The following is a 16,240-nucleotide window of genomic DNA, read 5'->3' as shown; positions in this document are numbered from 1 at the left end:
TGTGACCCTTAAGAAAAACTAACTACACTTCATCTAGTACTCAAGTGAAGAAACACTGACCCGAGGGAATACCAGCATCTACTACAAGACACGCATGACTTACTCAGCTTACGCTTCCATTATTCTTCAAATAAGAATGCTCTAAAAGGGAGTGAATGTTTGTCTCTTTACAACTTTCTGCTCTTCACCTTAATACCCACATCCTATAGGTTTTTAAATAATTAATCCAATTAAATGTCTTTTCCTTGGCTGGGGCATAAAGGAACCAAGATTCTGGCTATATTGCAAGTTTTACAAAGCCATACTAAGTGGTTATGCTGGGGAGGATAAAAGTTAGCAATCAAAGGGAATCAATTTTCCTATACAACTTCCTCTGTCATTTCCAAGTTAAAAAGAAAAGAACGGACTTAATAATTATGATCGCAGCTATAAGCAATGTAAGTGACAGAAAGTGAAAAAGTGCTACAGTTTATTCCCCATGCTAAGCAAGTCTTAGCAGAATGCCATGCACCTAGCAGATGCTCAATTGATACTTGTTAAGTGAGTATATTTCTTGTTACCAGTTAAATGAAAACTCTAGGATAATACTGCTTTTTATCAAGATATGCCCTTTATAAAAATTTGAAAATACAAATAAATTACTTTTGAAAAACTTACCTGCTACTGTGAGCTTGGCTGTTCTGCTGACAATAGTTCCAAGACTCTCAACAGTGGCCACACACTGATAATAACCTTCGTCAGGTTTGTTGTGTTTGGAATGCACCACACTGCTGATAAATAAAGACCCATCTGAGAGAAGCTGGCGTCGGTCATCTGATACTAAGTTTAAAAAAGTTCCATCTTTTTTCCATTCAATTTTTGGAGAAGGTTCAGAATATGCTGAACAGTTCAATATAACAGAAGAGCCTCTAACTGAAAGCGTATCCACTGGCTCCACCAGAAAATAAAATGGAGTGAATGTTCGAATGCTGGATCCTACAAAAATAACAAAAAGAACAAAGTTAAGCAAAGCTTTCTTCTTCTATTTCTGTAAGAAAATGTAATTTGTATAAAAGTTATTGTTAATTAATTATGCTGTTTGGATATAACATAATAAGTCATTTCACTATTAGTATCTAACAAATAAAATTTCTTTTACTAGGAAATCAAAATATGACCCATTTAGAAGAAGATAAAAAAAAAACCCTGCCAGATGACATAATCCAACCTTGTTCGATTACATGAATATCTAATAAAAGTTTTATGTCAAACCCTACAATGGGATTTATAAATATTTAAAATTATTTTATTCAAAGTGAAATTTTCTATAAAACATAAAGGAAGCAGAAAACTGAAATGATTCTTTGTTATTAAGTTATGTTTACTGGCTATATTTGTTTCATAAATTTACCATACATACACTTTGTCCATTTTTCTAGTGGATTACTCATCCTATTGACTTAGCAATCTTTGGGCATAGCTATCATGTTTTGCAAATATTCTTTTTTCCACTTTGACATTATTTTTGTCATAAGAAAACAAATTTTAACTATATAAAATTAAATCTGTTATACTTAAAAGATTTTTATTCCAAGATTATAAAAAATTTCAGCTTTGTTTTGTGCTAGTACTTTTGTGATTTCATTTTCTACATTTAATCTTCATCTATAATTCATTTTTTTTTTTAAGTAGGGAACTCACGACCCTGAGGATCAAGACCTGAGCTGAGATCAAGAGTTGGAGGCTTAACCAACTGAGCCACCCAGGCACCCCTAGAATTCATTTTGATGTAAACAGCACAGGAGGGGTCAGTTTAATTTTTCTAAGTCCTTAGAAAAATTCTTTGAACTTGAGGAAGTTCCTGGCCAGTTCCTTGAACATGAGAAGAACACAATTTTTTTTTTTAATTTACTATAGGAAACTCCAGACTGTTTTCCAGAGTGGCTGCACCAGCCTGCATTCCCACCAACAGTGTAAGAGGGTTCCCCTTTCTCCACATCCTCACCAACATTTGTTGTTTCCTGTCTTATTAATTTTTGCCATTCTAACTGGTATAAAGTGGTATCTCATTGTGGTTTTGATTTGTATTTCCCTGATGGCTAAAAAGAGAGCTACCCTATGACCCAGCAATTGCACTACTAGGTATTTATCCCAAAGATACAGATGTAGTGAAAAGAAGGGGCACCTGTACCCCAATGTTCATAGCAGCAATGTCCACAATAGCCAAACTGTGGAAGGAACCGAGATGCCCTTCAACAGATGAATGGATAAACATGTGGTACATATATACAATGGAATAGTACTCAGCCATCAGAAAGGATGAATACCCACCATTTGCATCTACATGGATGGAACTGGAGGGAATTATGCTAAGTGAAATAAGTCAAGCAGAGAAAGACAATTATCATATGGTTTCACTCATATGTGGAACATAACGAATAGCACAGAGGACCACAGGGGAAGGGAGGGAAAACTGCATGGGAAGAAATCAGAGAGGGAGACAAACCATGAGAGACTCTGGACTTGGGGAAACAAACTGAGGGTTACAGAAGGGAAGGGGGATGGGGTAACCGGGTGATGGGTATTAAGGAGGGCACGTGTGGTGATGAGCACTGGGTGTTATACACAACCAAGGAATCATTGAACACTACATCAAAAACTAATGATGTAATATGTTGGCTAAATGAACATAATAAAAAAAATTTGCTATAAATCTTATATTCTCAGCCAGAGAAAACTTTCCAACTTAAAGCTTTACCTCTTTTCTTTAAGAGTACTGACCAAATCCCTTGTAATCAGACTATAATCAGTTCTAATCAGATTTCTTCATGTGAACAATTAGGGAGGCTTAGTCCAATAGATGAAAACAAGACAGTTTTTAAAATATATCTACACACCCCTTTATCTATAATTTATTTACACTGTGAACTTAAGAATGACGCTAGTTCTTTACTACGTAATGAAAGAGTGGTTCTAAATAAATACGAAACATACTGGCAGAGGGAAGGGAATAATATTCACATGTTTTAAATTTTTCAAACATTTACAATGTGAATCAAATTCCAAACAGACTAATCTTGCTTTCCCAAACACCACGAGGTGGGTTCCATCCCTATTTAATGATTATGAAATTGATTCTTCAAGTCTTAAAACTCTTGAGAATGAGCTTAGGAATTTTTCAGAAGTAACCTGCAGGGATTTGCTTTTTACTACTGTAAAAAATGTTACATTGATACCATAGTAAAATAAATAAAAATATCAACTCTAGGGCAATACAAAAAGACTGCTAAACTAAGAGAAATTACTTTTATACCGTTCCTGTGTAACATTAAATCTTTATTATATCATCCAAATTAAACAATTCAGGAACTTAAGAGAGAAATGTATTAGACTAGCAGTCAAAATATGCAAAGAAACAGTTTAAAATAATTATTAATAAACAAATTTCATTTTAAAATTTGGACAAAGTTTTGCCATTTAAAAAATAATTACACAAATGTAAATTTTCACAGCTTAACATTCTATCTTGCTTTTGATTTTCTTTTTTTTTAAGATTTTATTTATTTATTTGAGAGAGAGAGAGAGAACGAGGGAGGGGAAGAGCAGAGGGAGAGGGAGAAGCAGACTCCCTGCTGAGCAGGGAGCCCCAAGTGGGGCCCAAACCCAGGACCCTGGGATCATGACCCCAGCTGAAGGCAGACGCTTAACCAACCAAGCCACCCAGGCGCCCCTGATATTCTTTCATTTTAAAAGTCCGTATCAACCAACTTGAACAAGAGTATATGCCTTCAAAAAAATTTTTTAATTATAGGGAAGTTTACAAATGCCTTTGAAAACCAAGGCCCTTCAAAATTTTACCACAAATATGTATTCTACATTACTTAGAATATAGCATTAAATATTTATGTATATCATCTTTGTATTTTATGCCCTCAGTAAACACACAGTGACCTAAGGTACTGTTCCTTCGCTTAAAATCCCTCAAAGTCTTGCCACTGTCTTTTACAAACTAAATAAACTCCCTAAATGGACTATGTGACCTGGCCTCTACCTACTCTCCAGCCTTCCCCAGCATCACTCTCTCCTCACCCTCTAAGGCTTGCTGCATCTCTGTCCCCCCCCCCTTAGCTCCTGCCCTCTTCCCACAAGCTACTCCCACCACCACCCCTCTCCAATTGACTCCAAGTCTTCCTTCAAGCTCAGCTTAAATACTACTTTCTCAGAAATGCTGTCTGTGCCTGGTGTCCAGACAAGAATAGTTTTGTCTTGTTACAAGCCGGCATGGTATACAGTACCTACATAGCACTTCAAATGTTCTTAATCTCTAAATATTTGTAATAACTTGTTAGGGCACAGAAGTTCCCAAAGTTTCTTGGCTCCTGGTGCCCTTATTTTTTTTATTTTTTTCATCAATTCTCTAGGCTAAAAGAAATACCTAACGGTTTTGTTTATGTAATAGTTAGGTTCAAACAAATGAATCAATATTTATGTCCTAACAAGTTAGTATCCTATTGAAAATATAATACAGGCAAAGTGAAAAATATTTTAACTTTTAAACAACTACAACTAGTTATTATGGGATGTGTGTGCATATTGGACACTGCATGAGTTCTCAAACCTTGAAATCAAATTGGATACTGCCATCCTCTAGGACAACTGGTTACCCACATGAGGAAAAAAAACAAGCCTACTTACAACATGTAATAACAGTAAACACTTAACATGTTTCTATGTATCAGAGACTGCTCTAAACATTCTCTACATACTAACTACTCATTTAATCTCCACTACTATCTTATTATAGGTACTACTATTATTCTCATTTTAGAGGAGAAAACTAAAGCATAGAAATGTTAAATACCTTGTCCAAGGTCACAAAGGTAGTAAATAACAGAACCAGAGTCTGTGATCTTAATCACACTACACTCTAATGCCTCTTATATACATACAGAAAAATACATTCCAGGCCTATGAGAAAACTATGTAAAAAAAAATTTAGGGGGCGCCAGGGTGGCTCAGTTGGTCAAGCATCTGTGTTCAGCTCAGGTCATGAACCAGAGTCACGGGATGGAGCCCAGAGTCAGGCTCCCTGCTCAGCGAGGAGTCTGTTTCTTCCTCTCCCTCTGTCCCCCACTCTCCGCTTGTGATCTCTCTCTCACTCTTTCTCTCTCAAATAAATAAATAAATCTTTTAAAAAAGATTTTAGGAAAATACAAGGATAACCCTGGTGTCAGGCAACCTTTTAAGTCAAAATAGGGAACTTCAAAGTTAGAAAAGATAGATATGTTTCACTTCATTGTATTTAAATTTTTAAAACTTTAAGGCAAAAATATCATAACAAAGTAAAATATGACAAGACTGGGAGGAAATTTACCACATGTAACAAGAATTTTAAAAGTCACATCACTCAATAAAAAAAATGGATAAGGCTGTGTTCCAATAAAACTTTATAAAAACAAGCAGCAGGATGCATTTGATCCATTGACGCCTGCCTTAGAATATTTAGCCAGCAAAAAATAAGTGAGCCACATTTCATCTGATCTGGAATGAATTCTGAGAAAAATGAACAAATCAGACAAGTATAAATAATAAAATGTCATGTACATATGACTATATGAGCACTGAGAAAGTAGCAAAGTGTACCAGGTTGTTACCACTGATTTACTGGGAGGAGATGGAGGAGGTGAGTAGATGAAAAGCTTCAAGCACATAGAAAGTAATTTCATAATAAAAATTAGCTTACGTGTATAATCCCTTTATAAGTATTATACATGTTGTGGTAGGTGTGGGTGAAGGGGTACATTTTTTAAAAACTAGTCATTAAAATGTGGGTTATCTCAGGGTGGTGAGATTTCAGTTGACTTTTAATTTCTTCTTTCACCTTTGCTATTACATGAATATTTTATATGAAACACGATGTTGTTCAAGCAGAAATAAAGCTATTTTCATATACAGTCTGCACAGGAAAAGGACAATATGAAAAGTCTGGGGCATATTCACATGCTACCATTCAAAACCTTAAAATATATATACTGTTAAATAAAAAATACTCAAGTTCAAAATACATATAGTATGACCCCACCTACATAAAAATATATATACATGTACATATATGTGTGTATGCACACATTTAAATGTAAATAATGTATGGAAGAGGTGCCTGGATGGCTCAGTAGGTTAAGTCTGACTCTTGATTTTAGCTTAAGTTGTGATCTCGGGGTGGTGGGCTCAAGCCCCACATCAGACTCCATACTCAGCAGGTAGTATGCTTGAGATTCTCTCCCTCTCCTGCTGCCTCCCCCCAACCAGCTCATACACATACTCTCTAAAATAAATAATAGTTGAACACTACATCAAAAACTAATGATGTACTATACGTTGGCTAACTGCATAATAAAAAATATATATAAATTTTAAAAATAATAAAAATGAGGGTCATGATAAAAGCTTTAAAATTTTAAAAAGTTATATAAATAAATAAAATCTTAAAAAAATAATAATGTAGGGAAAGGGCTAAAAGAATAAACACTGAACAGTTTAACAGTGTTTTCTCCTGGGGTAGTAATGGGATTCAGTTACTGATGGAGAGCATACAGGGAGAAGGCTTTTTTATGCCATGGATTTCTGCATTGCTTATTGCTTAAAATATGAACTGCTTATGCTTTCTTCTTGTCATCTTTTTCTGTTTTAAAAAAACAAAATAACTTTTGTTATTGGCGGTAAATAATCTTTTCTTGGGAACAGAAGATTTTTTTTAAAAAAGATCTATCACCATTTCTTTTTTTTATTAATTTTTATTTATATTTTGGTTAACTTACACTGCAATATTGGTTTCAGGAGTAGAATTCTGATTCATCACTTACAACACCCAGTGATCAGACCTATCACCGCTTCTTTAACCATTTTTCCTCTGTCACAGAAGAGTTATCAGACACCCACTCCTTGGCTGACTTTGTATAAAAACTGGCCTATATTTCCCACCAGGGTCCTAATTCCCTGTCCACTTAAATTTGCTTAATTTTAGTTTACTGTGACCACAGTCACAATACACATTATTCTGAAACAGGCTTAATGATCCTGTCTGATCTCTTGCACAATCCCTGGTCTCTGCAAATTCTCACTTTTTAATGGAATAGCTCTCACTTCTTGATAAACTATTACTCACTTTTTGATAAAATACTTCACACTTCTTGATAGAATTCCATCTCATGACAGGAAAATACCCACAGGGAACTTATCTCAGTCGTATTCCCCCACCCCCAAATATCAACAAATCCTATCACTCACTGCACACCAGCATGGCCAATAATTCTAAATTTTATCGTGTCCAGAATAAAAAAATAACATAGAGTATTTGAATACTGGCAGAAATAAAATGAAATCTGTCTTATTGCCCACGGAGGTTCTAAGTTTGACAGCATCAGAAATGCCGGACAGAAAGGTAAGCAAGCCTTTTTACATGCCTACAAATGTAAGGTTTCTGTATATAATGTTATTCAACCTATGAAAATTATGTCTTCATTATAAACTAAGACATTAATGTCAAAGGACGTCATACCTCTTTTACTCCTTAATAACATTACTTTGACCACCCTATCCTATCCAGTCAGTCTGTAAATCCTACATTTCATCCTTCCTGATTCTTTGGTGTCCACTCTCACCATATAGCTTAGTCTCTCTTGCTTCAAGTTCTCAATTTAAAATCAAAAAGTCTAAAAATTAGAAAGTTAAAATACTCAATTCAAAGGATTCAAAAAAATAATACATTCACATCACTGATTAAGAACAAGCAATACTTAAGAGTTAAATGTTTTCCACCCTCTTTTGCTGCATAACAATTAGGACTCCCAGCTCCAGAGCTCAGTCCCTCTCTGCCCTGCACAGCCAGTTTCTCCAAAGACTGAATCTACAGAGATGCAGAACTCCTTTCCTGGAATTTCAAGCAAGGCATGTGGTTAGCTGTTAATATTATATGGATGGTTTCACTCGCGTGATATACATATACTGTACGGGCATACCATAAAACAGTGGATGTCAACTTCTAACCAAAGCTGGACCTGAAATTATTTTTCAGGCTACTAATATCCTATTAGGAAAATTCAATTTGATTATTCTAATTTATAGCATCTACTCTCCCAACCATTCCGCCAAAATGAAAAATATCTGAATTTGTTTATTCAAGAAACATCTGTTATAATAAGAATGCTTTCCTTTTCTTCAATTTTCAGCCTTCCTCCTCTCCCACACACACACACACACACACACACACACACACACACACACACACACACACACACACAAAAACAGCCACAGTGGAAAACTCTTTCATAAAATGAAGTCAAGCAGACATGATTTTGAATTCTAGCTCCACTATTCTAGTTCATTTCTCTCTGTGTCTAAAATTCGCTCCCTTATAAAACAGGAAAAATAATGCCCGCCTTTCAAGGAAATCTCTGTGAAGAAAGGTATAAAGCACCTACCTACCTCACTGCTTGGCAGATAGCAAGTCCTAAATAAATAGTAACTATTCATAGTTCAAAAGCCTACCATATTTTCTCCCAAACTGCTAACATCTAGAACCTTAGTTTTCACCAATCACATTTTACAAACTATGCAAAATATGGACCTTATTTTTTTTTTACTTTTAATCACATTTTGGACAATTACATATAAAATAATATTAAGTGATCTTAAAACTCAAGTATAAACCTCTTTCTCCTCTGTCTAATTTTTCAACAGCTCCCCCATTACAGCAAATGTAATCCAAATTACCATGACATACAAAAGGGGCTGAAGGATCTGGTCCCTGCCTCTCTACAACCTAATCTCATATCATGTTCCCTCCAACTCAACAAGCTCTGGTAACATTCTTCAATTTTTTGAACAAGCCATGTTCTTTCCCATATTAGAGCCTTTGCATCTGCTGTCCCCTCTGCCTGCACACTCGCTCTGCACCCATTCTTCCATCACACAGCTAGCTAGCTTCCTCTCAGCTTCCACGTTTCGACCAGCTGTCACTTCTACAGGGGCCTTCTCTGACAACTATCCCTGTGAAGGTCCTAGCCTCCTAATCCTACCCTTTATATGCTCTTCCCAGCAATTCGCTTTCTCTCTGTTTTTAAGGCCTGTTTTCCCTGGTAGAAGGCTAGAAAACTAGATAAAATAAAACCAAGATTAGGTAGAGTAAAGAGAATAATTACCACAGCTCACGCTAGCCAAAAAATTGGATTAAATTTTTAGAGAACAAAATTTCAAGAGCTTAAGTCAGTAACAATGGACTTCAAGTCTTGTTAAAATAATAATTTATATATTAATCTTCCAAAAATAAACTAAGGATCCACTATGTATAAGAACAAAAAAATTCTCATTTATTATTTCTCACTTCACCCTAATCCACTCCCATCCCCATAATACAAGCTTGATAAGAGCAGGAACCTTTCCTGGTATCCATAGTGGGTACTCAATAATATCTGTTAAATGAATGAAGGATGCTACGCAACTAAATTACAAACAGTAAGACAGGAGTACCTACTCTCAGAGTGCTGACAGTGGGAACATGCAATGATATAATCATGGCTCACAAAAACACAATCAGAACAATGTGGTGGGGGCCATGACAGAATGTGTACAAGGTGCAGAGAGAGAAGTGAATAGGCCTAGAGAGTCAGGGAAGACATTCATGCAAAACGTGATTATTAACGTGAAATCTAAGGGATGAATAGGAGCCTAGCCAGTAAAGGGCAGAATGCATCATCAGTGGAACAGCAGGTGCAAAATCTCAGAACAAGGTGGTAGTGGAAGGGGCAAAAGTACTCAAAGAAATTCAGAAGTGGGTAGACAAGGACAGATTGTAAGGATTTTTATATCTTAAGGAGTTAGTAAGTTTGGCAAAGGCTTTAAGATGAGAAGTGATGATCACACTTACTTCTTATTAAAAGGATGGTGCTTGCTGCACAACGGAGATTAGTTAGGAGAACACAGCTGGAGAGAAGGAAACCAGTTGGGAAGCCTCTACAGTTATCTTGGTTGAAACCCGATGAAGTCCTATTTAGGAAAGTAACAATAGTAACTAAGAGATGGAAAGATCTGAGGAATCCTTATGGTCAAATCAATGAGCCTTGGAGAATGATGTAGAGTAGAACGACCAAATGTAGAGTAAGGGCAGTGGAGGAGTCAAAGGTGACTGACAAGTTTCTCGCTTGGACAACGGCTGACTGGAGGTGCCAGTCACTGAGAAAGAGGACACAGCTGGGCAGATCATGGGCTCTGCTGTAGACATGGAGAGTTTAAGGGGCTCATTGGACATGGATGTGGAAGTCAGACAAGCTTGGAACTCAGTAGAGATTCATGCTGAATTCATGAATGGAATTCCATTCATGAGATACACGTTAAAACAGAGGTTGCAAGAGAAAATAAGATACAATAAGAAATGCAAAATCTGAAGAAAACCAAGGACCACATTCTGCAAAACACCAAGATTTAAGAGAAAGGGAAAAAAGCCTACAAAAGTCATGTAAGTCAGAGGACAAGAGAACAGGCATCTCAGAAGCCAGAGAAATATTTCAAGAAGGAGGATGACCTGCTGAGCACACAATACACATGGACACTCATTCATTGGATATATATTGAAAAGGTCACTGATGACCTAGGCAAGAACAGATTTAGTGGTGTAGTGAAGACAGATACCAGACTACAATGCACTCAGGAACAAGATGGAAAAGGAAGAAATAGAGCCTGTAAAATGAACAACTGCACTTCTCAAATTTTAGTTTGCATACCAATCACCTTGTTAAATCCTGCTACAATTCAGATTCTGATTCAGTAAATCTAGGGTGGAGCCTGAAATTCTACATCTCTAACAAGTGTGCAACTGATGCAGACTCTGCCAGTCCATAAGCAACACTTTTGAGAGGGATATAGAGACCCATTTTCAAAAAGTTTGGCTGTAAAAGGCAGAGGAGAGATAGATTGGTAAATAAAGAAAACCTGAGCTTGGTCTTCTTTTATATTCTTTGTAATTGAAGAGAGACTTGAGCATGTTGAAAGATGGAAAGAACCAGTACAGAGGGTGGAATCAAATATTCAGGCCAAATGATGGTAAGATTAGGATCCAGGCTTCTGGCTATTAAGGAGTAACAGGAACTAGACTTACCATCCTGCCTTAGACAACTGGGCAAAAATCAATGAAACAATGTTTTTTCAGACACTGGACAACATGAAATGCAGGACTGTGACCCCTGAGAGATAGGAAACAAGATGAGCTGAAAAATCACCCCATCTTACAGTCTGTAGATATCCCATCTTTCCAGCCCCCAGCATGAGAAAGGGAAAGCAAAGAGACCTCTGAAATCTCACAGTTAAAGAAAAAGATCAGAGTTGAGGAGGCCAAGGTTACTACAATTTGCAGAGTATGAAAGAGGAGGGAGCTGCTAAGAGAGAGAACTCTGGAGTTTGGCAAAAGAGTCCCCTTGAATCTGTGGATGACTACCAATGTACATATGAAGGGACTGAAGTTGTACAAAGTATATCTCCTAACCACAATGGAACTAACCTAGAAGTCAGTAACAGGTAGCTGGAAAACCCTAAAATATTTGGACATTAAAGAACACACTTTTTTTTTAAGATTTTATTTATTTATTTGACAGAGAGATAGAGAGAGAGCACAAGTAGGCAGAGTGGCAGGCAGAGGGAGAGGGAGAAGCAGGCTCTCCGCTGAGCAGGGAGCCGGACATGGAGCTTGATCCCAGGATCCAGGGATCATGACCTGAGCCAAAGGCAGCCGCTTAACCGACTGAGCCACCCAGGCGCCTCTAAGCAACATACTTCTAAATAACTCACAGATCAAAGAAGAAATCACATGAGAAACTACAAAATATTTTCAACTTAATGAAAATGAAAATACAGCATGAGGGAAATTTCAAGTGGTAAATGTTAATATTAAAAAAAAATGTCAGACAATTAATTCTGGATCAGAGAAAAGACACTTCTTTTGTTGTAACAAGAAGGAAAGATGAGGATATGAGTAAGCCTGGTGTTAGATATGGGAGTCATAGTTTATTGCTTGTATAGTCGCTGAAGTAGGAGGTGAGTACAACTGTTGCTGGTGTGGGCAGGCTGGGCTGTCAGGGTCAGAGGTTTGCAGGTGGTGGTAAACATCTGAAGGAGCTGTAGTGAGAACGGAGAGGAGCACCAAAAAAGGAGAATAGGATTACTGGATCATACTGACAGCACAGTCAGGCTGCTAACTGTATTTAGAAAGAAGTGCAAATATGAGAACGTGGTTTTGCAGACTCTAAAGGGAAGAGAACATAGACATTTAAAACTGAAGCTTCCTAAGTAGTGAGTAGCAAGGGACAATGAAGAGGGCTGAAGATACCAGCACGTGGCTGTCAGTGGCGTCTAAGACAGACAGGGAAGGAAATACACAAAAGTGAACAGAAAACGGGTAAGAGTGGTGCCAGCACAATGTGAGAAGCCTGGAAGGACAGGCGACTGTGGTGAGACTATGATACTATTTCAATACTATTTCAGCACTGCCGAGTGATGACAAGGGCTAGGGTGCAATTCTGGAAGCTGGTATTTGAATGGCATGAAAGAGAAGCCACTGGAGATGAAGAAGGTGAAGAACTGAAGATGGTACTAGAAAGTAAGCCAAGCAGACACTCACATTTTCCAGAACAATGACAGATTTGCAATAGGGAAGAAGACTGTAAAACAAGACCTAAAGTTTTCAATGAATGAAAGTGAATATTAAGTACACAGATGACAGAAAACAGGCAAAAACATAAAATTTAGTGGCCCACATCTTGAAAGAGCAGCAATTTTTTAAGTAGTTATCTCACATTTTTGAAAGCTATTTTTCCATTATTCTTCAGTAATCAGCTATGTTTCAGAGAGCTGATATTGCTCCAAATATTGCTAATAGAGTACTTTTCTCATATGGAAAACAAGCATTACAGATTTTATGTGACTATACCACCATATGTTTACAAATTGTTACCAAGTTCAGCTAAAAAAAAAATTCTGAGTAAAGATGCATTAATTCTTGAACATAGAAAACAAATAGCACATGAATAATTTATTGAAAGCTTTTGTTGTCAGCAGCTTTACTAACAGAAGTAATATTTATGAAATCCCACAGGACAATCTAACAACTTAAATATATGCAAAAGAGAACACAAGACTAAGAATCCATAATAATGAATCTTGTAATATCAGAGCTATTTTCTGCAAAGAAAGCTGTGTGTGCATAAGCTCTCAATGCAACGTAAACAGATGTTTCAGAAAGATCATGTCATTGTTTCACAAGGTCTGTAGACCAGGTTCTAGAATTCTTCTGTTCAGCTATGTATTTAGGGATGGAAATAAACTGAATTCAAAAGCTTGTTAAAGCCTGATTAGCCTGAAGCTAATTCAAGCCTACATTAGTAAGCTGTCATATTAAGTCACAAATTCATATTTCCTTCACTGAGTTCTTACTCTCTTGATAACATATTTCTGATAGAAAATAATCCTTGGGGAGGGGGGAGCAGAAAAGGATATCTAAAAATCCAAGAAAGATGTTAACAGTATTAGAAGGATAAGACATGAACCCCAGAATACTCACAATGAAGCCACGTATATATTAACCAGGCAGTTGTAAATACATTTGTGAGAGGAAAATAAGACTTATCCATGCTCTTATAACTGCATACCATTTTCACACAGATGTTGAATTAGTTACTAAAATGAAATGCAAATGGTCCTTAATCATTTTAAGAGATACTCAACCTAACTCATAATAAGAGAAATGCAAATTAAAACTACACTGAGATACAATTTCTTACCCACCATATTGGCAAAAATACAAATGTTTAACAACATACTCTGTAGGCAAAGTATAGGGAAACAGGCTAATGGGAATGAAAAATGGCATATCCACTATAGAGGAAAGTTTGTAATATCTAGCACAATTATAATTGCATTTACCCTTTGATTTAGTAATCCTATGTCTATGAATCTATCCCAAAAATACACTGGCCAAAATATGAAAATAGGTACAAGCAAGACTATTCACTGCAGCACTACCCATAGCAGCCTGGAAACAGCCTTGAACACACGGTGGCACACTGATACAAGGAGGTACTGGGCAGTTGCCAATGAGATGACAGAATAACTTTATCTTCCACCTAGAATAAATAAAGTGAAAAAGCAAGATTGGAAAGAAGTGTGTATATTTATCCAAAAAAGGTAGGATTATAATAGATACACACACATAATTTTTAACCTATACAAGGAGAGGAAATACAGTTAGAGAGGTCGGGAATTGAAGCTAGATGTCTCTGAATAGAACTTGTACATAGATTTGACTTTGGGATCATACAAATATTTTACAAATTTAAAATACAAAACTAAATCTTAAAAATCCCTAAACATTGAAAGCAGAGGTGGAACGAGCCTAAACCTCTAGTTGTCATTATAACCACCCAGACAGGAACTACTGTAAGAGAATTTAAGAACACAACAACCTAAATATACTTAGTGGAATACGCCCTAAGGACCAAAAGAACTGTAACATTTTTAACTGTTTTAATAATCATTTTGTTGTAGTTACTATTGGTACTGTTATTCTGAGACTGGTGTGTGTACGTGTGTGTTGCTGTTGCAGAATAAAGCAAATGAGTAATTTCACTAACGTCATGAAGAACAGGATTCTCAGTGTGGAAGAAAAGTGATATAGATGTAAAATCAATGAGGTGCTCTGTCAGAACAATTAAAATCAACAACACAAGAAACAACAGGTGTTGGCAAGGATGTGGAGAAAAAGGAACACTTGTGCACTGTTGGTGGGAATGCAGTCACTGTGGAAAACAGTTTGGAGGTTCCTCAAAAAGTTAAAAATAGAAATAACCCTTCCATCCAGCAATCCCACTACTGGGTATTTACTCAAAGGATACAAAAACACTCATTCAAAGGGATACATGCACCTCTATGGGTATTATTTACAATACCCAACATAAGGACACAGCCCAAGTGTCCACTGATAGATGAATGGATAAAGAAGTAGTGTGTGTGTGTGTGTATATATATATATATATGTATATGTATATGTATATGTATATATTCAGCTCTATTAAAACAATGAAATCTTGCCATTTGCAACAGCATGGATGGAGCTAAAGAATATAATGCTAAGCAAAGTAAGTCAGTCAAAATTTAAAAAAAATGAGCAAAGGAGAAAAGAGAGAAAGAGACATACCAAGAAGCACTCTTAACTACAGAGAACAAACTGATGGGTACCAGAGGGGAGGTGGGTTGGGGGATGGGTAACATACGTAATGGGGATGAAGGAAGGCACTTGTGGCGAGCACCAGGTGTTGTATGGAAGTGTTGAATCACTATTAAAAAAAAAAATCAATGAGGTAAGTAAAAACCATCTATCCTTCAGTTTTAATCTTAAGTACTAATATGAATTTGTATTTTACTTATCTAAAAAATATGTATTTCCTAGCTCATTTGACTGAAAAGTCCTAGTAACAATGACCAAGCCAGTGCAATTAAGTAATCTCCACAATGAGATTTTGGCTCTAAATTTCATTTGCCACACAAAAGAACCTTTTAAAAAACGGGCTAACTCCTGGTCTGCAATTGGAATATGAGATGAATCTACAACATCTTTCAGACCAGAAAAGAGAAAGCTATCAAATGACTACTAGGGTCATCACAAAAGACTCAAGAGGTTTTTACTGGCCAAATATGGGACATTTAAGCATCAATAATGATAATAAATTGAAACATTCAATTATGTTGAATTCCATTACCTTATAATGACCTCAAAAAACAAACAAACAAACAAACAAAAAACACAAAACAAGACAAAACTGATCACCTTTGGAGACTCCTACAGAACCAAATCATTATTTTGAAAAGTGGCACGTAAGAGTAAAAGAACTAAGCATTTTTCCTAATCAAACTGTTTCTTATGGCAGTAAAACTGTTGATGAAAGTAAGTTCCTGTTTATAGAAGTATTCCACCTAATAATAAGAGAGTGATACAATATCACCATTTTGCAACCCCTAATGAACTGACAGCTCTGGGTAATAAACATCAATGGTCCAGGAATCAGCAAACTTTCTCTTAAAAGGGCCAGACAGTAAATATGTTAGGCTTTGCAGGCTACATACAGTTTCCACTCCATATTCTCCTTTGTTTTTAACTGTTCTTTTTTTTACAATATTTTAAAAATGTAAAAAGTAAGAACAGCTCATGGGATGTACAAAA

At 36.3% G+C, this 16,240-nt stretch overlaps 1 protein-coding gene across 5 annotated transcripts in view; it reads right to left on the bottom strand.

The window, feature by feature from the left end:
- NEO1 (neogenin 1) overlaps positions 1 to 16,240 on the bottom strand; it is a 238,999-nt gene that overhangs the window by 174,396 nt on the left and 48,363 nt on the right. For all 5 annotated transcript variants that reach the window (XM_088025133.1, XM_088025134.1, XM_028100230.2 and 2 more), the window contains exon 2: positions 658 to 975. In XM_088025133.1, the coding sequence (XP_087881259.1) occupies positions 658 to 975 (318 nt within the window). The remainder of the gene's footprint in view (positions 1 to 657; positions 976 to 16,240) is intronic.

This window comes from Eumetopias jubatus, unplaced genomic scaffold (genome assembly GCF_037043125.1).
Source record: "Eumetopias jubatus isolate StellerSeaLion01/CBP00866 unplaced genomic scaffold, mEumJub1_p1.0 scaffold_7, whole genome shotgun sequence".
Classification (NCBI taxonomy): domain Eukaryota; kingdom Metazoa; phylum Chordata; class Mammalia; order Carnivora; family Otariidae; genus Eumetopias; species Eumetopias jubatus.
This window is presented reverse-complemented; position numbering and strand designations above follow the sequence as displayed.